Source organism: Ranitomeya imitator, chromosome 1 (genome assembly GCF_032444005.1).
Source record: "Ranitomeya imitator isolate aRanImi1 chromosome 1, aRanImi1.pri, whole genome shotgun sequence".
Lineage (NCBI taxonomy): Eukaryota > Metazoa > Chordata > Amphibia > Anura > Dendrobatidae > Ranitomeya > Ranitomeya imitator.
Genome location: NC_091282.1, coordinates 1,189,481,264 through 1,189,506,007, shown reverse-complemented (window position 1 = coordinate 1,189,506,007; position 24,744 = coordinate 1,189,481,264). Strand labels below are relative to the sequence as shown.

Here is a 24,744-nt window from a genome sequence, read left to right as displayed (position 1 = left end):
GTTGGGGACACAACTACCTCATGGAAGAAGGTGTTCTGGTCAGATGAGACCAAACTAGAACTTTTTGGACTATACTATTATTATTATTATTATTATAGCACCATTTATTCCATGGCGCTTTACATGTGAGGAGGGGTATACATAATAAAAACAAGTACAGTAATCTAACACAATACAAGTCACGACTGGTACAGGAGGAGAGAGGACCCTGCCCGCGCGTGCTCACAAATTTTCCACAGATGGGTGAGGATATATTAGGCGAGGGTAGAGCTGGCCGTGCAGCAAAGTGTTATGTGTGGTGGATACTAATACTGCACATCACCCTAAAAAAAATCCCTACTGTCAGACATGCTAGTGGCAGCATCAGGCTGTGGTCAGAGTTGATGTGAAGATGGATGGCGCTTAATACAGAGCAATCCTGGAGGAAAACCTATTAAAGGCTGCAAAAGACATGAGAATGGGTCATTGGTTTACCTTCCAGCAGAACAATGACCCTAAACACACCGACAACCTTTTCATGGGGTTTCTGAGGTTTCTAGCACAGCAGGAGGATCCTCAGCATCTCAAAAAAAAGGTTTTTGTTGGCAATATAATAAGGGTCAATGCAAATTCGGGGCCCCACGTAAGTTCATGGGCGTTAGGTGAGTATTATTGTTGTTTAATATTTTCTGTTTTTACAGGGGACGAGGGATTCAATGGAATGGGCAAGATGAGTATAACTTTGTTTTTTATTTTTAAATAAAGCAGTAAAAAGGTGTGTATTTTTATTTCAAATAAAGGGCTTTATTCTGGCTGTGTGTTTATTTACAATAATGCCACGTGCACACATTGCGGAAAGTGGTGTGGATTTTTCTGGACTGATTTTGGTAAATCCACAGTGCTGATTTCCTGCAGAATACTGCGGGATTTACCGCAAATTTTTTTGTGGATTTTGTGCGGATTCTACCTGCGGTTTTACACCTGCGGATTCCTATTATGGAGCAGGTGTAAACCGCTGCGGAATGCGCACAAAGATTTGACATGCTGTGGAATAAACAATGCAATGTGTGCACATTCCCTAAGACTATGGGGTTAGTAATGGATAGTTGTCTTATAGATGCCTATCCATTACTAACCCGTGGGCTTGTTGTCACCTGGCCATATAAAAGTGACATCAACCCTACAAATATTAACCCCACTTGCCACCGCCACAGGATAAGTAGGAAGAGCCGGGCAAAGCACCAGAATTGGTGCATCTAATAGATGCACCTTTTGTAGGAAGACTGTGTGCTGCTATTTTTAGGCTGGGGGGCCAATATCCACGGCCTCTTACTAGCCTGAGAATACCAGCCCCCAGCTGTCTGCTTTAGCATGGCTGGTTGCGAAAAATGGGGGGGGACCCCATGTCGTTTTTTACAATTTTTTATTTAAATAATTTTAAAAAATCATCCTTGGGACCACTCTATTCTTGATAACCAACCATGATAAAGCTGACAGCTAAGGATTGCAGCCTGAAGCTGTCAGTTTTGCCATGCTGGTTTTCAAAAATAGAGGGAAACCCAAGCGATTTAAAAATATATGTATATTTATTCATAGCACAGTCACCGGCTGATTAATACTCCCATCAGTGCCACCTACTATTGCTGTTATCAGCAGCAGCTGGCTTAGGGTAATGGGAGTAGGAGGCCCTCATCAGCTGACACCTCTGTGACTGGAGCTAACCTTTTTTTTGCCACCAGTCACAGCTGCTGGCGCTCTGACCGGTGGTAATGATCTTACCACCAATCTGAGCTGCCGGTGTTTCTCACGCTGTCATGCAGATAATAGCATGGGAAACTCCCGATTATCAGGGTACCGAACCCGAACAGTAACATGGACTTCCTGGAGAAGTCTGTGTTCAGGGTCCATGCCCAAACAGTAGGTGTTCGATACTGCCCTTTGAAAGTGGTTGTGAATTTCTTGGACGTTAGAAGTGGTTATTCTGGTTATTTATCAAGACATTTGGATGGTTTGGCATTATTTCGATATCAGGTTATTACAGTATTCCAAGAATGTTTGACACGTTTTGGCCAGAAGACCAATAAATATGGGTCATATTTTTTTCACATTGGGGCAGTAATGGAGGCGTGTCATTGTGGTTTAGGTGATGAGATGGTTCGGCGCATTGGGCGTTGGGTACCTTCAAGGTTTCTTTCTTATGTTCACTCTCATTTGCTTACATTGTAAAGGATTTTATTTGGAATTTTTGTATTTTGTGCATGGTTGTTTTGTATTAATCTAGTTAGTTGTTTTATCACAGGTCTATGCCAGATTTGGATTCTTGGGCACTCGTACGTTTTCTGAGTGGCGTTATGGGCTGATGCACTCCCTGATGATTGGCTGCTTTGGCAGTCTAGATATATGGCGTCAGTTGGAAGGTTGGGAATCCGTGGTATGACACAGAGTAGGGTGTTAATAGATAATAATAATAATCTTTATTTATATAGCGCCAACATATTCTGCAGTGCTTTATAGTTTAACAGTTCATACACAAGTCATAAGTAACAACGCTAACAATAACACAATAATTAAAGCAAAATAAGGCGACTATGCTTGTGAAAGCTTACAATCTACAATGAGGTGGGGGAGACAAAGTACAGGGGCTTATTTACAATGATGGTCCAGCCATCTGGAGGGAGTAGGGGATAGATAAAGGCTGCAAGAGGTATTAAGCAGCCAGTATTTGTGGTGCTATTGGGTGTTGCCAGAATATTCCTACTAATGCCAAATGGACCATCCTCCAGATGTGTTTGTGTTGTGGGGAAAACCATTGGTGTAAGATCCTCCAGGAAATTAATATGGGACATAAAATTAGATCTGTTGCAGCTGTGGTCATCCTACCCAAGATCAATAATTGTATGGCCTGACATTGTGGTGTGGATTACCTGGAGGCATGTTAGGGCTGTTGCTAGTCTGAACAAGAAAATAATTAAAGTTAATAAGGCTGTGGCTCGTTTTGCGATTTTGGTGCACACAAAGAATTAGAGACTCCTTCAAGAGATTATTTGAGGTTCAATGGCGTCTGTGGCGCCCCTGAGAATTCAGTCGCCACAGAGGTACTGCACCTTAGCCAGAGGTGTGGTACCCCACTCTCAAGTAAGGAGGAGGCACTACCCGGTACTCGCACACTAGCATCCAACACCACACCACTCCAGGCTAGGGTATCTAGGCAGACCCTATTTAGGGAGGGCCCCATCTCAGGCTGGAGGAGGAACTGGTAGAGGGTGTGGCTGGAGGAAGTAGATAAGGGTAGGAGACCTGGAGGTAGAGTGACAGTTGGAGAGAAAGTTAACAGTTGGTAGTGGAGAGTTGTCATGGAAATGGGAGTAAGGTGGAGCAAGAGTGGACAGATGAAAGAGGAGTGATGGAGAGGTCAGAGAGGGGCACCGAGGAGAGAAGGGGTCCTAGGGGCCAGGAAAGTGAAGAATCCACCTGTGGTGCCCGAATTCACACCAACCGTAGTCAGGTGGAGGGACCAGCACAGAGACAAGCCTCACAACTTCTGGAACAAGGTAATTTGGAGTGATGAGACCAAAATTGAACTTTTTGGCCACAACCATAAGCATTACACTTGGAGAGAGGTCAACAAGGCCTATGATGAAAGGAACACCTTTCCTACTGTAAAGCACAGAGGTGGATCTCTGATATTTTGATGCGTGAAATACAAACGCACAGGAAACTTGGTCAAAGTTGAAGGAAAGAAGAATACAGCACGTTATCAGCAAATACTGGAGGTAAATTTCCACTCATCAGCCCGGAAACTGCACATGGGACGTACTTGGTAGTTCCAACGATCCAAAACACAAGGCCAAGTTGACCTGTCATTGGCTACAGCAGAACAAAGTGAAGGTTCCGGAGTCGCCATCTCCTGACCTCTATATCATTCAGCTACTCTGGGGAGATCTCAAGCGCACAGTTCATGCTAGACAGCCCTGAAATTTACAGGAACTGGAGGCTTTTTGCGAAGAAGAGTGGGCAGCTTTACCATCTGAGAAAATAAAGAATGTCATCCACAACTACCAAAAGACTTCAAGCTGTCATTGAAGTTAGAGGGGGCAATAAACGGTATTAAGAAATGAGTTATGTAAACCTTTGATCAGGGTCATCTGGATGTTTTGGGTTGTCATTATGATTTAAAAAGAGAAAACACAGTAGTTTGACAATAAATGGCTTCATCCAACCACTAACCATGAGTGGAGAAAAATTTTTGGTGTCATCATTCATTTTCTCTGAAGAAAGGCCAAGAAAGCAAAAATTCTGCCAGGGTATGTAAACTTTTGAGCACAACTGTATGTATGAAAAAAAAATGAAAACATATATGTCAATGTTTGCTTGCCAAGCCTATGACTAGCGATTAGCGGGTTTTGGCACGCAACCTGAATTTTATTCCAAAGTTCTGTTCGGGTACAAGAACGGTACTCGTACTTGAACCAGAACCCAAACCTCATTGCAAACAATGGGGACCCAAACTTTTGAGCTGGAAAATATTCTTATTCTCTGTCTCCTTAACAGAGTTTTGCAGGAACTCTGAATATTGCAATGGACTTCCACGAGAAGTGCGTGTTCGGTGACACTAGCTGTCTGGTATGAACCCCGAACTACTTAGGACCAGATGCAGCAGAGGGGTTAAAAGTTCCAGCTCTGAGACTTTAAAGTCTCTGATATAAAGCACCTAGTAACATAGTAGATATTTGGCAGCAGCGTTTGTGTAGAAATTAGGATATATGGACATGTTGAGTATTTGCAGGAGACACTTCTGCAGCAAAATCATAGAAAAAATAGTAAATGAATATTGCACATGTTTAATATTTGCAGAAGTTTTTTTTCTGCTGTAAAAACAGAGTTGACCAGAAAAACGCTGTGTAAAATACGCACATTTTTGCCACGTTTCTGTGTGCATTTTTTATGCGTTTTGTACTTGTTGGAGATTTGAAAAAAAAAAAAGTCAAATCTGCAAGAAGAAATAAGGAGCGTGTGCCTGAGATCTCACAAATCTCATTCATTTTGCTGTTACTGTAAACCGCTGCATTTTTATTTTTTTTTTAAAGAAAAAAAAATGCGGGGAAAAAACAAAAACGCCAGATGTGAACAAGCCCAAAGAGTTTACATTCCGTAGATTTGAAAAAACTCTTAAATGCTACAAATCTGCAAGGAAAAAAAATAAATAGCATGTGCATGAGATTTCGGAAATCTCATTTACTTTTCTGGTACTGTAAAATGCTGAGACTTTCACTGGCAAAAAATGTACTGGGGAAAAAAACCCCCAGAGATTGTGAAGATTAGAATTAATCAGATTTTTCTGTTGTATTTAGTTGCCATGAGTTAGCTATTTATTTGTATGCAGCATCGGCTCTTGCAAGGAAAAACTGAACTAATCTGCTAATTGATATTAATCACCTAAGTCTAAATGAACTAATAATAAGTTATCGCTATAAAGCACATTCATTACTTGGAAGTACAAGAGATAATTAGGCTGTTTGCTCAGTCATTACTGAACTGTGAGAATGACTTGGAACTATTGTACTTGCAAAGATCTTGCCATAAAGAAGACTTGGCAACAGGTGTCATGGGGTTACCTCCAACAGGTGGCGCTATAGAGTTTAAGTCCTCTTTTTCTCAGAAGAGGCAATTTGCATATAGGGTTACCTCGACAGTGTGGAGTCAGAAGACCGCAGCATCTGATTGCTCCTACTCCAGTGCTGAGAAGAAGCACTTCTTCATTTTAAATGTGTTTATTCCTTCTGGCAGAACAGGGGTTAATCAGCCATGTTTTAATTCCCTGTGCTCACAACTGAGCTCGGTTAGCCACTCCTTTCCCTTTTATAATCTGGGCTCTGTTACAAATCCTTGTCAGAGCTAGCATTTGCTGCATGGCTAAGGAAGGGAGAGGAGTTCATATGAGAAGAATTGGAGGAGTTATCAGTGACTGTTGCTTTGTTTGTATTTGTGGTAGTTCCCTATCCTTCTCTATTTTGTGTCTTCTCCTTCCTCCGCGCCCTGGTGCATTTCTCTGTTATATGTGAGTGAATATTTTGTTTGACTGGAGTTTTCTGTTAACCATTACTTGTGTTGCCTTGTTTGTTGGGTTGGTGTACTATGGTGCACGGTAGCGCTCCTCTTCCCTGGGTGGGGGAAGAGAACAGACGGAGAGCTAACTCAGGAGATAAGGCAAGGGTGGAAGCCCTGGCATCTTCACCTTCAGAAGTATCCCAGAGACAGGGCTGGTTTTTGGCAAAGTGGGGCCCTGGGCAAAAATTTAAAACGGGGCCCCAAATGCTCACATATTGCCCCATCACACAGAAATATTTCAGATGTATTTATATGCACTGATCTCAGGCTGCTAAACGAGCGTGATTGACAATATTGAAGTAATTCAACATGCTTATTTCCCGGCCTCTTTTCAATGGCTGAGGAAGAATCATGGGGACAGAACAATCACTAATAGATCAATCTGTGCCCATACAGTATAATGTTATCAGCAGCACATCTGCAGTTTTCCTCAGGTGATGTAATGCTGAGAACAATGATTTTTGCTCCAGCATAAACAAGCCAATCACTCAATGAATAGCTAGCATTTTGCTTGTTTAGTATAATGCACCCCTCCACATACTATAATGCACCCCATAGTCCTCCACATACTATAATGCACTCTATAGTCCTCCATATAGTATAATGTGCCCCACAGTCCTCCATATAGTATAATGCACTCCTCATAGTCCTCCATATAGTATAATAAACTCCCCATAGTCCTCAATAAAGCATAATACACTCCCCATGGTAATCCATATAGCATAATACACTCCTTGTAGACCTAGATATATTAAAATACACTCCTCAGTCCTCTATATAGTATAATACACTCCCCATAGTCCTCCATATAGTATAGTACAATCCTCATAGTCCTCCATATATTAAAATACACTCCTCAGTCCTCCATATAGTATAATACACTCCTCAGTCCTCCATATAGTATAATGCACCCCCCATAGTTCTCCATGTTATACAATTCATTTCCCCAAAATGCACCCAATAGTTCTTCATATAGTATAATGTATTCCCCATAGTCCTCAATACTGTATAATGCAGGTCCCATGTATTACTTATAGTATAATACACTGCCCATAGTCCAATAGAATATAATGCAGCCACCACACAGAATATAGTTTAGCACCCTCATATCTCATAATGCAACCACCCCATAATGCAACCACCCCAAGTCAATGTAAAGTAGCCCCCCATAGAATATAATGTAGCCCCCCTCATAAAATATAATACAGCCAACCTCTCCATAGAATATAATGTAACCCCACCCTCCCCTCATAGAATATAATCCAGCCTCACAGTCCAGTACTCACTCACTGATAGATTTAAAACAAAAAACACAGTACTCACTTCTCCTCCTCATTCCCCATGCTGCTCCAGGCTCTGCTCCGGTATCAGCAGCTGCACTGCTGGCACACAGCGAGTGCGTGATGAAGTGATGTCATCACGCACCAGCAGTGTCAGAGTGAGGCAGAGGGTCATTCATCCCATTGGCTATTTACACTGCTGCGTCACAGAGAGAAAGATGAGCCATTGTTCAGCTCTGACGTTCACAAATTTCGTGAGCATCAAGAGCCACATCCACATTGTCAGAACTCCAGCCTATAAAATAGGGCAATCGATCATTCATCAAAATTAAGCCCATTTTACATAGCTACATAGGTGGAAAAAAAAGACCTAGGTCCATCAATGTCAACCTTTCTCCACCATGGCTTTGATGGTCATCCAGTTCATGATTCCATTCTTGTCTCTATCTGGGTACATCACTTTTCATTCTCCTGTGTATGGAGTAATTGGATATATGTCTCAGTGTTGTAAATCACAAATCCAAGTTATAAATAAAACTAAATATAATCAACTTTACTTGTTCAAAATCAATCCACTTTCGTGTATGTTATCTGACGCTAAGCTTATAAGGAGCTTTGAAAAATACAGTTACATCATGAAGGGGGAATAGGAAATCTCAGAGTGACATCCACTTTAGGGGGGATTTGTCATAATTAATTGAAAACTCGTTTTTCATTTAGTACATTGATATATAGCGATATAATCACAGAAACATTTCATTTAAGTTTAGGCAGTGAATACGGACAGCTAATATAAAGTTGTGGAACTTTCTCATTTATTGCAGTTTTGCCTATTTTTTTGTTTAGTTTTTGATATTTTTTAGCCTAATTTTAATGTGCTACAATAGAGGAAATTAGTGAATGGCCACATAAAAAAATAAAAATATCATAAAATAAATAATTTTATTTGATAAAAAAAAGATAAAGGTGTATGGTATATTAAAATAGTGGGGAGCAATACAAAGAACGTTCACGACAAAAATATCAGAAAAGTGGTATCATATAAACAATTGTGTTGTGTTTTCTATATAAATTATATAAGATTTATATTTTATGATATATTTATTTTCTTATGTGGTCATTTACTGTTTTCCACTATGTGTAGTATATTAGGTACTTAATGTGAATATCTACCTCATTTCATGACATTAATTATATTGTGATGTATTTTTTTAGACTTTTTTTAAAGTCTGTTTTATGTATTTGATTGTTTTCTTTCAACGTTTGTCAATGTGGCCATAGTTTTTATATTTCAGCTTTTTTTTTTTTTAAAGTTGCAAAGCGTTCCTTTAAATATCAATGTCTGGAAATTTTGGAGCAAATTTTCAAACATTTTATGAAACGTGTCGTTTTGCTCTATAAAAGGAGCAAAAAAGGTAAACAAAATTAAAAAAACAATTTTCAATTTAGGTTAAAATTCGTGATCCACAAGTGCCATTTAGAAGAATTTAGCGCAAAAGCCTTCAACGAATGCCATAAGGCGGAAAAAAAGAGAGTGACTTAAAAATAACAAGCGCGACATCATTAAATTATTTTTAAAAGCTCTGTTTGCTTTTGGTTCCTAAGAAATAGATGCTGGAGATGACTGATTAAGATCACCTCTAACTTCCATTGTTTTTTGCTGGTCCTCTGGACCAAATGTTTCAAAATCTGGGTTCTCCGGAAGATCCTCTGGCACTCTAATGGTGCACCATGAGAATCGGGCCGATTGTGCAAATAACACTCTGATGAAACTCTGGTCAGAGTCTGATCAGAGTGTCAGCAAAGTGTAATCTGATTCCCTCAGATGAGAAGATGGAGAAAAAAAGTCTCCATCTTCTCCATTGTGTTAATGAGTGGGTGAGATCATCCGAGTGCAGTCTGATGTTTTCCACAGCCTCATTGACTGGCATGGCCGAGTGTGATTCAAATACTAAGTCAAACTGGGGCACACCGATAATTTTTGGACATGTGCATGGCCTCATAGACTAAAATTGGTCCGAAACGGACCTCAAATACGCTCGTCTGCACCTGCCCTACATCTTATCTGAATGCAAATGAAAGCAAGAAGAGTTTTTGGAAAAATGTTGAATGCTCTTGAATTCCAATTAACTATAATTGTAAATTAATTTTGCAAAAATGTGATAGCCATGGGATAATTTTTAGGTGTTTTCTTAATTAAAATTAAAATAAATTTAATGCTAATATATATGTGTGCTAAAACATATCACCTACAAAAATTCAACTCATCCTGCAAAAAGAAAGTCGTTTTGCAGTGTTGAATTAAATAAAATGTTTTATCCATCAACATGCAAAGTGAAAGATATAAAGATTTCAGAATGTAAAGTTACCGGTTTATAGTTTTTTTGTTTACTTTATGGTCATTCAAATCCTAATAGACTAAAGCAATAAAAGCTTCAATTCAATGACTGCAAGCGAAAATATTAAAGTTTGGAAAAACCGCATAACTTTACTGTGGGCGATGCTTAAATTGTCTTTGCTGCGTAAAATACCTAGTTAATGCACTTCTTTATTACTTTCAATAGCCCGTTCCTACGCCTGCACATACACCGCATTTGCGTCACATGTGCTCTCAATTTTATCCTTTATAATAGCAATAGTGAACATGTTATAAATAATCACTTTATTTTTCTTAGGTATTCTTTCCAGGATGAAGAAGACATGTTTATGGTTGTAGATCTTCTTCTGGGAGGAGATCTGCGCTATCATTTGCAGCAGAACGTGCATTTTAGTGAGGAGGCTGTGAAACTTTATATATGTGAATTATCACTGGCCCTGGATTACTTACAGAAACACCACATCATTCACAGGTAAGAGGACACAGGGTACTTCCTCTGGGTTAATTTTTTTCTTGATTGAGACATGAATGGTGAAAATTATAACTATGTTTACATGGATTTGTCTGGAGCTCCATATACAGTAATGCTCATATTAGGAACAGACTGTTTATTAACATGCAACTATTCTACCTGCATTTACACACTGTGTTTTTCCTTACTTGTGGTAGTTTTAGAGAAAAAGGTACTGGTATATAGACAGTCATCACTACAGACCAGTACAGGATGCCATTTAGGTCGTTAGGCCGGGGTCACACTAGCGTAGAATACGGATGAGTGCTATGCGAGAAAACATTGAATAGCTCTCAGACTTGTGTTAATCTATGGGGCTCACATCAGCGTTTATTTTCTCAGGCGTATTCGCAGCATGCTGGGATTGTACGCGTATATCGTTTGAGAATCGCCAATGCAAGCCTATGGGTGCAAGAAAAAGTCGAACACCACACGGACCATTCATCTAGCTTGTGACAAATACGCACACATTTTCCTTATTTAAGCTCATTGAGCAATTTAATTCAATGGGGAAAGTCAGTGAGAAATGTAAAGTCATACGCATGTTATACAGATGTCATACGGATACATGGGTGCGAGAAAATCGCATCATCGCATTGCAAACGGGTTACACACGGATGACCATACGGAGAAAACTCGTGAGACTCTCAGCAGGGAGACTCGGACCAATTTTTCATATGTTAAGTGTGACGCCGGCCTTAGGCAGAAAAAAGTCCTGATATGCTTTGCAATGCAGCCTGTGGCCCACTGCAAAAGCTACTTCATGCTATGCAAGAGGTTGTGAGTTTGAATCCCGTGTAAGGCCAAAGTTCAAGAAAAGCAAATTATGAAGCTGACAGCAGAATAGTGAGATAGACAAGATGAATCTGACAGCAGTATAGAAAGAGAAGAGACAAAACTGACAGCAGAATAGTGAGAGGGAAGCGATGAAGCTGACAGCAGAATAGTGAGAGGGAAGAGATGAAGCTGACAGCAGAATAGTGAGAGAAGAGATGAAGCTGATAGCAGAATAGTGAGACGGAAGAGATGAAGCTGACAGCAGAATAGTGAGAGGGAAGAGATGAAGCTGACAGCAGAATAGTGAGAGAGAAGAGATGAAGCTGACAGCAGAATAGTGAGAGAGAAGAGATGAAGCTGACAGCAGAATAGTGAGAGGGAAGAGATGAAGCTGACAGCAGAATAGTGAGAGAGAAGAGATGAAGCTGACAGCAGAATAGTGAGAGGGAAGAGGTGAAGCTGACAGCAGAATAGTGAGAGGGAAGAGATGAAGCTGACAGCAGAATAGTGAGAGAGAAGAGATGAAGCTGACAGCAGAATAGTGAGAGAGAAGAGATGAAGCTGACAGCAGAATAGTTGGAGAGAAGAGATGAAGCTGACAGCAGAATAGTGAGAGAGAAGAGATGAAGCTGACAGCAGAATAGTGAGAGAGAAGAGATGAAGCTGGCAGCAGAATAGTAAGAGATGAAGCTGACAGCAGAATAGTGAGAGAGAAGAGATGAAGCTGACAGCAGAACAGTGAGAGAGAAGAGATGAACCTGACAGCAGAATAGTGAGAGAGAAGAGATGAAGCTGACAGCAGAATAGTGAGAGAAAAGAGATGAAGCTGGCAGCAGAATAGTGAGAGAGAAGAGATGAAGCTGGCAGCAGAATAGTGAGAGAGTAGAGATGAAGCTGATAGCAGTATAGTGAGAGAGAAGAGAAGAAGCTGACAGCAGAATAGTGAGAGAGTAGAGATGAAGCTGAAATCAGTATAGTGAGAGAGAAGAGATGAAGCTGGCAGCAGAATAGTGAGAGAAAAGAGATGAAGCTGACAGCAGAATAGTGAGAGAGAAGAGATGAAGTTGATAGCAGAATAGTGAGAGAGTAGAGATGAAGCTGAAATCAGTATAGTGAGAGAGAAGAGATGAAGCTGGCAGCAGAATAGTGAGAGAGAAGAGATGAAGCTGTCAGCAGAATAGTGAGAGAGAAGAGATGAAGCTGGCAGCAGAATAGTGAGAGAGGAGATGAAGCTGACAGCAGAATAGTGAGAGAAAAGAGATGAAGCTGACAGCAGAATAGTGAGAGAGAAGAGATGAAGTTGATAGCAGAATAGTGAGAGAGAAGAGATGAAGCTGGCAGCAGAATAGTGAGAGAGGAGATGAAGCTGACAGCAGAATAGTGAGAGAAAAGAGATGAAGCTGACAGCAGAATAGTGAGAGAAGAGATGAAGCTGGCAGCAGAATTGTGAGAGAGAAGAGATGAAGTTGATAGCAGAATAGTGAGAGAGAAGAGATGAAGCTGGCAGCAGAATAGTAAGAGATGAAGCTGACAACAGAATAGTGAGAGAGAAGAGATGAAGCTGACAGCAGAATAGTGAGAGAGAAGAGATGAAGCTGGCAGCAGAATAGTAAGAGATGAAGCTGGCAGCAGAATAGTGAGAGAGAAGAGATGAAGCTGACAGCAGAATAGTGAGAGAGAAGAGATGAAGCTGACAGCAGAATAGTGAGAGAGAAGAGATGAAGCTGTCAACAGAATAGTGAGAGAGAAGAGATGAAGCTGACAGCAGAATAGTGAGAGAAGAGATGAAGCTGGCAGCAGAATAGTGAGAGAGAAGAGATGAAGCTGACAGCAGAATAGTAAGAGAGAAGACATGAAGCTGACAGCAGAATAGTGAGAGAGAAGAGATGAAGCTGACAGCAGAATAGTGAGAGAGAAGAGGTGAAGCTGACAGCAGAATAGTGAGAGAGGAGATGAATCTGACAGCAGTATAGATAGTATAGAAAGAGAAGAGACAACACTGACAGTAGAATAGTGAGAGAGAGAGGAGAAGAAGCTGACAGCAGAATAGTGAGAGAGAAGAGATGAAGCTGACAGCAGAATAGTGAGAGAGAAGAGATGAAGCTGACAGCAGAATAGTGAGAGAGAAGAGAAGAAGCTGACAGCAGAATAGTGAGAGAGAAGAGAAGAAGCTGACAGCAGAATAGTGAGAGAGAAGAGATGAAGCTGACAGCAGAATAGTGACAGATAAAAGAGATGAAGCTGGCAGCAGAATAGTGAGAGAGAAGAGATGAAGCTGGCAGCAGAATAGTGAGAGAGAAGAAATGAAGCTGGCAGCAGAATAGTGAGAGAGGAGAAGAAGCTGACAGCAGAATAGTGAGAGAAAAGAGATGAAGCTGACAGCAGAATAGTGAGAGAGAAGAGATGAAGTAGATAGCAGAATAGTGAGAGAGAAGAGATGAAGCTGGCAGCAGAATAGTGAGAGAGAAGAGATGAAGCTGGCAGCAGAATAGTGAGAGAGAAGAGAAGAAGCTGACAGCAGAATAGTGAGAGAGTAGAGATGAAGCTGACAGCAGTATAGTGAGAGAGAAGAGAAGAAGCTGACAGCAGAATAGTGAGAGAGTAGAGATGAAGCTGACAGCAGTATAGTGAGAGAGAAGAGATGAAGCTGACAGCAGAATAGTGACAGATAAAAGAGATGAAGCTGGCAGCAGAATAGTGAGAGAGAAGAGATGAAGCTGGCAGCAGAATAGTGAGAGAGGAGATGAAGCTGACAGCAGAATAGTGAGAGAGAAGAGATGAAGCTGACAGCAGAATAGTGAGAGAGAAGAGATGAAGCTGGCAGCAGAATAGTGAGAGAGGAGATGAAGCTGACAGCAGAATAGTGAGAGAAAAGAGATGAAGCTGACAGCAGAATAGTGAGAGAGAAGAGAAGAAGCTGACAGCAGAATAGTGAGAGAGTAGAGATGAAGCTGACAGCAGTATAGTGACAGATAAAAGAGATGAAGCTGGCAGCAGAATAGTGAGAGAGAAGAGATGAAGCTGGCAGCAGAATAGTGAGAGAGAAGAGATGAAGCTGACAGCAGAATAGTGAGAGAGAAGAGATGAAGCTGACAGCAGAATAGTGAGAGAGAAGAGATGAAGCTGACAGCAGTATAGTGAGAGAGAAGAGAAGAAGCTGACAGCAGAATAGTGAGAGAGTAGAGATGAAGCTGACAGCAGTATAGTGAGAGAGAAGAGAAGAAGCTGACAGCAGAATAGTGAGAGAGTAGAGATGAAGCTGACATCAGTATAGTGAGAGAAGAGATGAAGCTGGCAGCAGAATAGTAAGAGAGAAGAGATGAAGCTGGCAGCAGAATAGTGAGAGAGAAGAGATGAAGCTGGCAGCAGAATAGTGAGAGAGAAGAGATGAAGCTGGCAGCAGAATAGTGAGAGAGGAGATGAAGCTGACAGCAGAATAGTGAGAGAAAAGAGATGAAGCTGACAGCAGAATAGTGAGAGAGAAGAGATGAAGTTGATAGCAGAATAGTGAGAGAGAAGAGATGAAGCTGGCAGCAGAATAATGAGAGAGGAGATGAAGCTGACAGCAAAATAGTGAGAGAAAAGAGATGAAGCTGACAGCAGAATAGTGAGAGAGAAGAGATGAAGCTGGCAGCAGAATAGTGAGAGAGAAGAGATGAAGCTGACAGCAGAATAGTGAGAGAGAAGAGATGAAGCTGGCAGCAGAATAGTAAGAGATGAAGCTGGCAGCAGAATAGTGAGAGAGAAGAGATGAAGCTGACAGCAGAATAGTGAGAGAGAAGAGATGAAGCTGACAGCAGAATAGTGAGAGAGAAGAGATGAAGCTGTCATCAGAATAGTGAGAGAGAAGAGATGAAGCTGACAGCAGAATAGTGAGAGAAGAGATGAAGCTGGCAGCAGAATAGTGAGAGAGGAGATGAAGCTGACAGCAGAATAGTGAGAGAAAAGAGATGAAGCTGACAGCAGAATAGTGAGAGAGAAGAGATGAAGCTGACAGCAGAATAGTGAGAGAGAAGAGATGAAGCTGACAGCAGAATAGTGAGAGAGAGGCATGATGAAGCTGACAGCAGTGTAGTTGGAGAGAAGAGATGAAACCGATAGCAGTAAAGTGAGAGAAAAGAGAGATGAAGCTGACAGCAGGATAGTAAATGAAAGAAAAGGTGAAGCTGTACAGTACAGTGTGAGATATGAAGCAGACAGCAGAACAATGAGAGAAGCCAGATGAAGCTGACAGCAGTATAATTGGAGAGAAGAGATGAAGCTCATAGCAGTATAGTAATAGAAAGGAAAAAAGAAGTTAATAGCAGTATAGTGAAAGAAAAGAGACAAAGCTGACAGTATAATAGTGAGAGACAGAAGAGATGAAGCTAACAGAAGAATAGTGAGAGAGAAAAGAGATGAATTTGACAGCAGTATAGTAAGAGAAAGAAAAATTAAGCTGACAGCAGAATAGTGAAAGAGAGGCGAGATGCAGAACTTTTTAACCTTTTCCCACATATCAGGCTTCAAACATAAAGATACCAAATTTTTGGTGAAGAATCAACAACAAGTGGAACACAATTGTGAAGTTGAACGAAATTTATTGGTTATTTTAAATTTTTGTGGAAATTCAAAAACTGAAAAGTGGGGCGTGCAATATTATTCGGCCCCTTTAACTTAATACTTTGTTGCGCCACCTTTTGCTGCGATTACAGCTGAAATTCGCTTGGGGTTTGTCTCTATCAGTTTTGTACATCGAGAGACTGAAATTCTTGCCCATTCTTCCTTGGCAAACAGCTCGAGCTCAGTGAGGTTTGATGGAGATCGTTTGTGAACAGCTGTTTTCAGCTCTTTCCACAGATTCTCGATTGGATTGAGGTCTGGACTCTGACTTGGCCATTCTAACATCTGGATACGTTTATTTGTGAACCATTCCATTGTAGATTTTGCTTTATGTTTGGGATCATTGTCTTGTTGAAAGACAAATCTCCGTCCCAGTCACAGGTCTTTTGCAGACTCCAACAGGTTTTCTTCAAGAATGGTCCTGTGTTTGGGTCCATCCATCTTCCCATCAATTTTAACCAACTTCCCTGTCCCTGCTGAAGAAAAGCAGGCCCAAACCATGATGCTGCCACCACCATGTTTGACAGTGGGGATGGTGTGTTCAGGGTGATGAGCTGTGTTGCCTTTACGCCAAACATATCGTGTGGCATTGTTGCCAAAAAGTTCGATTTTGGTTTCATCTGACCAGAGCACCTTCAGTCCAGATCTTATCTATGAGATAAAGGAGAGATGAAGGTGACAGCAGTATAGTGAAACAAAAAATGCTTCAACCAACTGGGTGTTTATCACAGAATTTCTCAGTGGGCCTTTATCTTTCTACTCTTATTCTGGCTAATCAAAACACAGATTCACCCACAGACAAAATCTGTGGTATACGCCCAACTGGTTGAAAGGAAACGTTTGATCTTTATTACTGGAGGGTGGGCGGTTGGGGGATGGGGTTGAGGTGCAGTTTGGGGTTCACCTCAGGTGGGGGTAAAACATCTGCCTAGGTCCTGATTACAAATACAGTGGCGCACACTAATTGTGGGTATAAGGGAACCTCAGCAGATAACAATGTTGTTGCTGAAAAAAAATCTCTACTCAAAGACCAACACTGATATTACTGCCATTTGGTGACATATAGTGGTAGATACCAGTGCTGCAGAACCTATAAGAGATCACAGCACAGTTACAGATGGTGACTAGGGTTGAGCGACCTTTGCTTTCATAGGATCGGGTCGGGTTTCACGAAACCCGACTTTTTCAAAAGTCGGGTCGAGTGAAATCGGCCGATCCTATAAAAAAGTCGGGGTCGGGGTCGGCCGAAACGCGAAACCCAATGCAGTGCATCGGGTTTCCATGGTTCCCAGGGTCTGAAGGAGCGGAAACTCTCCTTCAGGCCCTGCGATCCATATTTTAGTGTAAAATAAAGAATTAAACTAAAAAATATCGCAATACTTACCCTCTGACGCGCCCTGGTACTAACCGGCAGCCTTTCTTCCTTAGAATCAGCCTTCCAAGACCTTCGGTGACGTCGCGGTGACGTCGCGGCTTGTGATTGGTCGTGCGGCGGTCACATGGGCGGCCGCGCGACCAATCACAAGCCACGACGTCACCGCGACGTCACCGAAGGTCCTTCCTAAGAATCAGCGCTTCCAGGACCTTCGGTGACGTCGCGGCTTGTGATTGGTCGCGCGGCCGCCCATGTGACCGCCGCGCGACCAATCACAAGCCGCGACGTCACCGCGACGTCACCGAAGGTCTTGGAAGGCTGATTCTAAGGAAGAAAGGCTGCCGGTTAGTACCAGGGCGCGTCAGAGGGTAAGTATTGCGATATTTTTTATTTTAATTCTTTATTTTACACTTAAATCTGAATTCTGATACCAATTCCCGATATCTTAAACATATCGGGAATCGGTATCGGAATTCCGATTCCAGATTCAAAAGATCGCCGACTTCATGGCCGACCCCACACTGGGGTCGGGTCGGGTTTCATGAAACCCGACTTTGCCAAAAGTCGGCGACTTTTGAAAAATTTTGACCCGTTTCGCTCAACCCTAATGGTGACTTACCGCTGATGTTCTTTCTGATGGAATCGTTCACTTTTCCCGTCTTTTCCATCTTGCTCAGACTGTGCTTAGACCAAAACTACAATTTCTCTAGCCAGGACTAGTCTGAAGAGATTACAACAAAGACACATTTGACTTCTCACAATTCCTGCACCTTTACCATCTATTCCAAACCTGCAAAAACTATTCATTCTACTGTCACCCCAAATCCACTGCTGCGGTATCTATTACTGCACTTACTGTGTGGTACAAAAACAATGTTTGTCTTACCGCACCACATAGCAATGCCCACCATTGTGCCAATTACATAGTAAAGTGTCTCCTTTGTGCCCTGTACATGATAAAATTGCCCCCTAGAAAATATTAATGCCCTGTATAAGTGCTGTAAGGATTTCACTCACTCAGCTGCGACGGCTGACACTCAGGAGACGTGTTCCTTTAAAGTTCACTGGGTTTATTGCTTCATAAACCATGTGGCAAATAACAGAAAGCAAAATGGGCCTTTGGTTCAGGCAAAGAAAAGCAAGTGTCCAGTTCATCCGGCTCAGTCCTGAAGCCGTAACACACTCAGGAGGGTTTCGCCTCCACACATATCTGCTGTGTAAAGGATTAGCCAGTCTTATAAAGAGCTAACCCCACCCAGTAACCCATCACATGATTAGCCATGTGGTCTGACATCACCACAGGTCCTGAAACACATATACAAGATTATGTGCAAGAAAGGAATACTCCGGGCTACATTACAGCAACCAGGCACTTATGTGGCACATACCTCCCATCGACTACAAACCCTTTAGCCATGCTACATACCTCCCCCCTCTGCCTAAAGCCGTGGGGCTTGGCACTTTCCCCCACTAAACAAGGGATTCTCGATAGGGCATCCGCATTACCGTGCAGCTTTCCGGCCCTATGTTCCACATGGAAACTGAAGTCCTGCAGGGCTAAGAACCAACGGGTGACTCTGGCATTTCTCCCTTTCGTTTCTCTCATCCACCTAAGCGGGGCATGGTCAGATACCAGTCTAAATTTACGTCCCAGCAGATAGTACCGCAATGTGTCCACTGCCCATTTTATGGCCAAGCACTCCTTCTCAACGACTGAGTAGTTCTTTTCAGATGAGGACAGCTTCCTACTCAGATAGAGAACAGGATGCTCCTCCCCATGTAGTTCTTGGGAAAGGACTGCTCCCACCCCAACATCTGAGGCATCTGTCTGAAGAATAAACTCTTTCTTGAAGTTTGGGGCCATCAGAACGGGTTGCTTACACAAAGCGTTTTTCATTTCTTGGAAGGCTGACTCTGTTTCTTCGGACCGCTTAACCATTACTGATTTTGTCCCTTTTAGCAGGTCAGTCAGAGGCGCAGCCATCGTGGCGAAGTTTGGAATGAACCTCCTGTAATATCCCACGATTCCCAGGAAGGCTTTAACTTGTTTCTTGGAAACTGGTTTTGGCCATGTTTGGATTGCCTCCACTTTATTGATTTGGGGTTTTATTTCTCCATGACCCACTATGTATCCAAGGTACTTAGCTTCTTCTTTACCCAAGGCGCACTTCTTCGGGTTTATAGTAAATCCGGCCTCTCTTATAGCATCCAACACCGCTTGGACTTTCTCCAGATGACTCTCCCAGTCCGGGCTAAAGATGACGATATCATCTAGGTACGCAGCAGCGTAGGCCTTATGGGGTGCAAGGACTCTATCCATAGCCCTCTGGAAGGTCGCCGGAGCTCCCTGTAGGCCAAACGGCATCCGGGCATATTGGAAGCATCCATCAGGTGTCGAAAAGGCCGTCTTCTCCTTGGCTTCCTGTGCCATGGGGATCTGCCAATACCCCTTTGTCAAATCCAAGGTGGATATATATCTGGCGTGCCCAAGCCTTTCGATGAGCTCATCAATACGGGGCATGGGATAAGCGTCGAACTTGGAGACTTCATTCAACTTCCGATAGTCGTTGCAAAACCTCCACTCTCCATCAGGTTTTGGGACCAGGACAATTGGGCTCGACCAACCGCTCTTGGATTCCTCAATGACCCCAAGCCTCAACATACGCTCCACTTCCTTGGAGATAACTTCTCGACGAGCCTCAGGAATACGATAAGGTTTCACATTCACCCGCACATGTGGCTCTGTTAGGACCTCGTGCTCTATGACCTTCGTGTATCCTGGCAATTCTGAAAACAGGTCCCTGTTTTTCTGGAGTAACTCCCGGCACTGCTGTTTCTGGGTCTTTGATAGCGTCTCTGCTATAGTAACCGCTCCAACTTCACCTTCTGGGTTGCTTAACAATGACGGAGTTGCTGTCGGCTCTCTATCTTGCCATGGCTTGATGAGGTTGACATGGTAAACTTGGAATGGTTTCCGTCTTCCTGGTTGGTGAATTTTATAATTTACCTCCCCAAGTTTCTCGACAACCTCATATGGCCCTTGCCATTTGGCCAAGAACTTGCTTTCCACCATTGGAACTAACACAAGAACTCGGTCTCCCGGATTGAACTGCCTCACTCTTGCAGACCGGTTGTAGACCCTGGCTTGAGCTTCTTGTGCTTGGAGAAGGTGTTCTTTCACGATAGGCATCACCTTTGCAATCCTCTGCTGCATCAGGGCCACATGCTCAATGACGCTTCTGTGGGGTGTGACTTCGGCCTCCCAGGTTTCCTTGGCTATATTCAGGAGTCCTCGTGGATGTCGGCCATATAGAAGCTCAAACGGTGAGAACCCTGTGGAGGCCTGTGGAACTTCACGAATGGAAAACATCAGATAGGGTAAGAGACAATCCCAGTCTCTACCGTCTTTCTCTATAGCTTTTCTCAGCATGCTCTTTAGTGTCTTGTTAAACCTCTCAACAAGGCCATCTGACTGGGGATGGTACACCGAGGTCCTCAACTGGGAAATCTTCAGGGCTTTGCATAACTCCCTCATCACCTTGCTCATGAAAGGTGTACCCTGGTCAGTCAGGATCTCCTTTGGCAGACCTGTCCGGGAAAAGACATGGACCAACTCGCGGGCTATGCTTTTTGAGGAAGAATTTCTCAAGGGAATTGCCTCAGGATAGCGTGTGGCATAGTCCAGGATGACTAATATATACTGATGGCCCCGAGCTGATTTAACTAAGGGACCGACCAAGTCCATGGCAATTCTCTCGAACGGTACCTCAATAATGGGCAGTGGCACAAGGGGGTTCCGGAAATGAGGAGTAGGAGCAGTTAGCTGACATGTAGGGCAGGACCTGCAATAGTTCACTATTTCCCGGTGACACCCAGGCCAATAGAACCTCTGCACAACCCGTTCCTGCGTTTTTTCCACCCCCAGGTGTCCACCCAAGATGTGTGAATGGGCCATGTCCAACACTTTCCGTCTATACGGACCCGGCACTATCAACTGCTCTACCAACTCCTCCCGTATTTTCGTGACACGGTACAACAACTCCCCCCCTCAACAGAAAATGGGGAAATCTTGTGTCTGCCCCCGGCTCCTGTACCACCCCGTCAATAACTGTGACATTATTAAAGGCTTCCCTCAGAGTGGGGTCCCTATGTTGGGCAGTCCCAAAATTTTCACCGGTAACTTCTAACTCCAGAATGTCAGATGTAGGGGATACTTCCTCCTCATCCCCAACCAGAACACAAAAAGGAAAACTGTCTGCCTCTGGGTGTGGCGATACCCTTCCAGGGTTCACTGGTTCCCTGCCAGGCAGCTCAGAACCATTTCCCCACAAATCCCAAAACAAACAGAAATCCCGGCCAATAATTATAGGGTGCAACAAGTCCTGAACCACACCGACTATGTGGGACTCAGTGCCACATGCCGTTTCAATGTCCACCCTGGCCATAGGGTAGTCCTTTGCATCACCATGTATGCACCGCACTCCGACCATCTTTCCTGGGAGCAGGTGGAGAGGAAAAGTGGCCCTCACCAGGGTCACTAGGCTCCCCGAGTCTAATAGTGCCGTTACTGCTCGACCGTTCACCTTTACGGGACACGCTTGAGGTCCCTCGTTGGATGGAGAGTTCACACTACAGGCTGGATACGCATAGTATGAACAACGGCGTCCCATGCTGCAGTCCATCTGCTCAGTGGTTTGGGAACAACGGGCAGCTATATGTCCTGGCTTGTGGCACCTCCAACAAATAATATCACCCGTGGGGACCTTGGGCACCACCTCCCCCGCCCTTTGTGACCTTGGACGCACCACCCCTTTTTGGGACTCAGCTGCCTTCTGGGACCCCCAGTACGGCATGGGCTGCCTCCCGAAGGAGCCTTCCAACCCTTGGTATCTCTCAACCAGTCCGATCAGCTCGTCGGCATTCTGGGGATCACCCTGGGCAACCCAAGACTGTATAGGCCTCGGGAGGGAATGGACAAACCGATCCATCATCACCCGTTCTACCATCTGTGCAGGCGCAGAGGATTCTGGCTGCAGCCATTTCTGGACCAGGTGCAACAGATCAAACATTTGGGAACGAGGTGGTTTGTCCCGGTGATAGCCCCAGGAGTGAACTCGCTGTGCCCTGACAGTCAGTGTCACCCCCAAACGTGCGAGAATCTCGGCTTTCAATTTGTGATACTCTTTGGCATCCTGCAAGGTCAAATCATAGTACGCCTTCTGGGGTTCTCCCGTCAGGTATGGCACAAGTACCTCTGCCCACTGCTCTGGCGGAAGTTTTTCCCTCTCAGCGACCCTCTCAAACACCGTCAGGAAGGCCTCAACATCATCCCCGGGAGTCATTTTCTGCAATGCGCGTCTTACCGTCTTCCGGACGTGGGTGTCATCAGCCAAACCTGGGGTTGGGGCGCTCGCCTTGCCCTGGATGGCGGTTGCAATAAGCTGCATCTGCTGCTGATGCTCCTGCTGGCTCTGCTGCATCTGCTGCCGTTGCTCCTGCTGGTTTTGCTGCATCTGCTGCCGTTGCTCCTGCTGGCTCTGTTGTATCTGCTGCATCAACAGCCTGTTGGTCTCTTGCTGCCTTTGCTCCTGCTGGCTCTGCCTTTTCTCCTGCTGTGACTGCATCTGGACCAAGTGTTTCAGCAGGTCCTCCATTTTCTCCGGCAATGCTTGCTGGCTTGCAACAGCCTTGACCCATGACATTCAAAAATAAACTCACGTCTCCGCTGGGAACGCTGCTCGCACGTCTACCACCAATTGTAAGGATTTCACTCACTCAGCTGCGACGGCTGACACTCAGGAGACGTGTTCCTTTAAAGTTCACTGGGTTTATTGCTTCATAAACCATGTGGCAAATAACAGAAAGCAAAATGGGCCTTTGGTTCAGGCAAAGAAAAGCAAGTGTCCAGTTCATCCGGCTCAGTCCTGAAGCCGTAACACACTCAGGAGGGTTTCGCCTCCACACATATCTGCTGTGTAAAGGATTAGCCAGTCTTATAAAGAGCTAACCCCACCCAGTAACCCATCACATGATTAGCCATGTGGTCTGACATCACCACAGGTCCTGAAACACATATACAAGATTATGTGCAAGAAAGGAATACTCCGGGCTACATTACAGCAACCAGGCACTTATGTGGCACATACCTCCCATCGACTACAAACCCTTTAGCCATGCTACAGTGCCCTAGAAATCAATGTCCACATTTCGCCCCTAGAAAGTTATAATGACCCATGTGCACCTTTGACGTTCACAATACCATGAGTGCCCCTATGACAATAATGGTTCTTAAGAGTCCCTTTAACATTTACTAATGTCTTATGAGTACCCCCATACACAGTTTGATGGATCCACACCTCCCCATAAACAGTATGATGGGCCCACACCTCCTCTATACAAAGTATGATGAACCCATACCTGCCCTATACACAGTATGATGCCCATACGCCCTCCTATACACAGTATAATGAGAGCCCACAGCTCCCCTATACACATGAGGGGCCCACAGCTATCCCAAAACATAGCACAATAGTCTACATAGTGTATCATAGCTTTCATACTATATAATGGCCCTCACAATAGCACCCACACCGTTTAATGGTCCCCAGAGTAGCCTCCACGCTGTATAATTGTCCCCATATTAGCCGACCACACTTAACGAGGGCCCTCTCAGTAGCTCCCAAACTATATTGGCCCTCACATTAGCTTCCTAACTGTATAATGGCCCCAAAGAAGTTCACACAGTTTATGACGGCCCCACAGTAGCTCCCACACTTTATAAAGGCTCCCACCGTAGTCCCACACAGTAGCCCTCACCTCATATGATGGCCCCCAAGGTAGGCCCCAAACTGTATAACACCAGACACTGCGTTACACAGGCTTTGTTACAGCCATCACCCACCACCGATACGTGCTCCCTGGTATATCCCCGCTGGGATCCCCATACTTCAATAGCTGTGAATACTACCTTTCACTTAAGACAGACAGTCCTGTTAAGGAAAAATCCTCCTTACTGGGACTTTATGACCCCATTCTGGGTCCATCACCTTATACTGCTAGTCTTTTGATCCTCATAAAGATAACACTTCAGCAGTTGGAATACTGAAGAAGGTCAATGCTGACCGAAATGTTTATTAACATTGGACTGCAATAAAAATACTTCACTGTATCTACATAAGTTGAGTGTCAAATTTTATTTCTATACCAAACTGTATAATGTCCCCACATTATTTGAACCAACGTTCCCAGAGTTCCCACAGTTTATGACGGCCCCACAGTAGCTCCCTCACTGTATAAAGGCCCAAACAGTAGTCCTTACACTGTATAATGGCCTTCAGAGTTTAGGACAGCATCCAACAGTAGGTGCCACACTGTAAAAAGGCCCCCACAGTGTATGAAGTCCTTCAAAATAGCTCCCAGACTGAATATAGGCTCAAACACTGTATGATGGCGCCCAGAGTAGCGCTCAAACTGAATAATGGCCCCAGTATAAGCTCCCACACTGTATAATAGCCCACACAGTAGCCCTCACCTCGTATGACGACCCCCAACGTAGGCCCCAAACTGTATAATGGCCCCACATTAGCTTACACGCTGTATGATGGCTCCTGCATTATCTCCCATGATGTATAGGGGCCCCCGACAGTAGTCTCTAAAATGTATCAGAGGACCCCTTACAGTACTCCCTACAATGTATGAGGTGACTCCCCACAGAAGTCTCCTACACTGTATGAGG

General features: G+C 43.8%; 1 protein-coding gene across 1 annotated transcript in view; it reads left to right on the top strand.

The window, feature by feature from the left end:
• The window catches only part of STK32B (serine/threonine kinase 32B), a 298,021-nt gene that overhangs the window by 103,278 nt on the left and 169,999 nt on the right, over nt 1-24,744 (top strand). Inside the window, exon 4 of the mRNA XM_069744831.1 lies at nt 10,043-10,216. Coding sequence (XP_069600932.1) covers nt 10,043-10,216 — 174 coding nt within the window. The remainder of the gene's footprint in view (nt 1-10,042; nt 10,217-24,744) is intronic.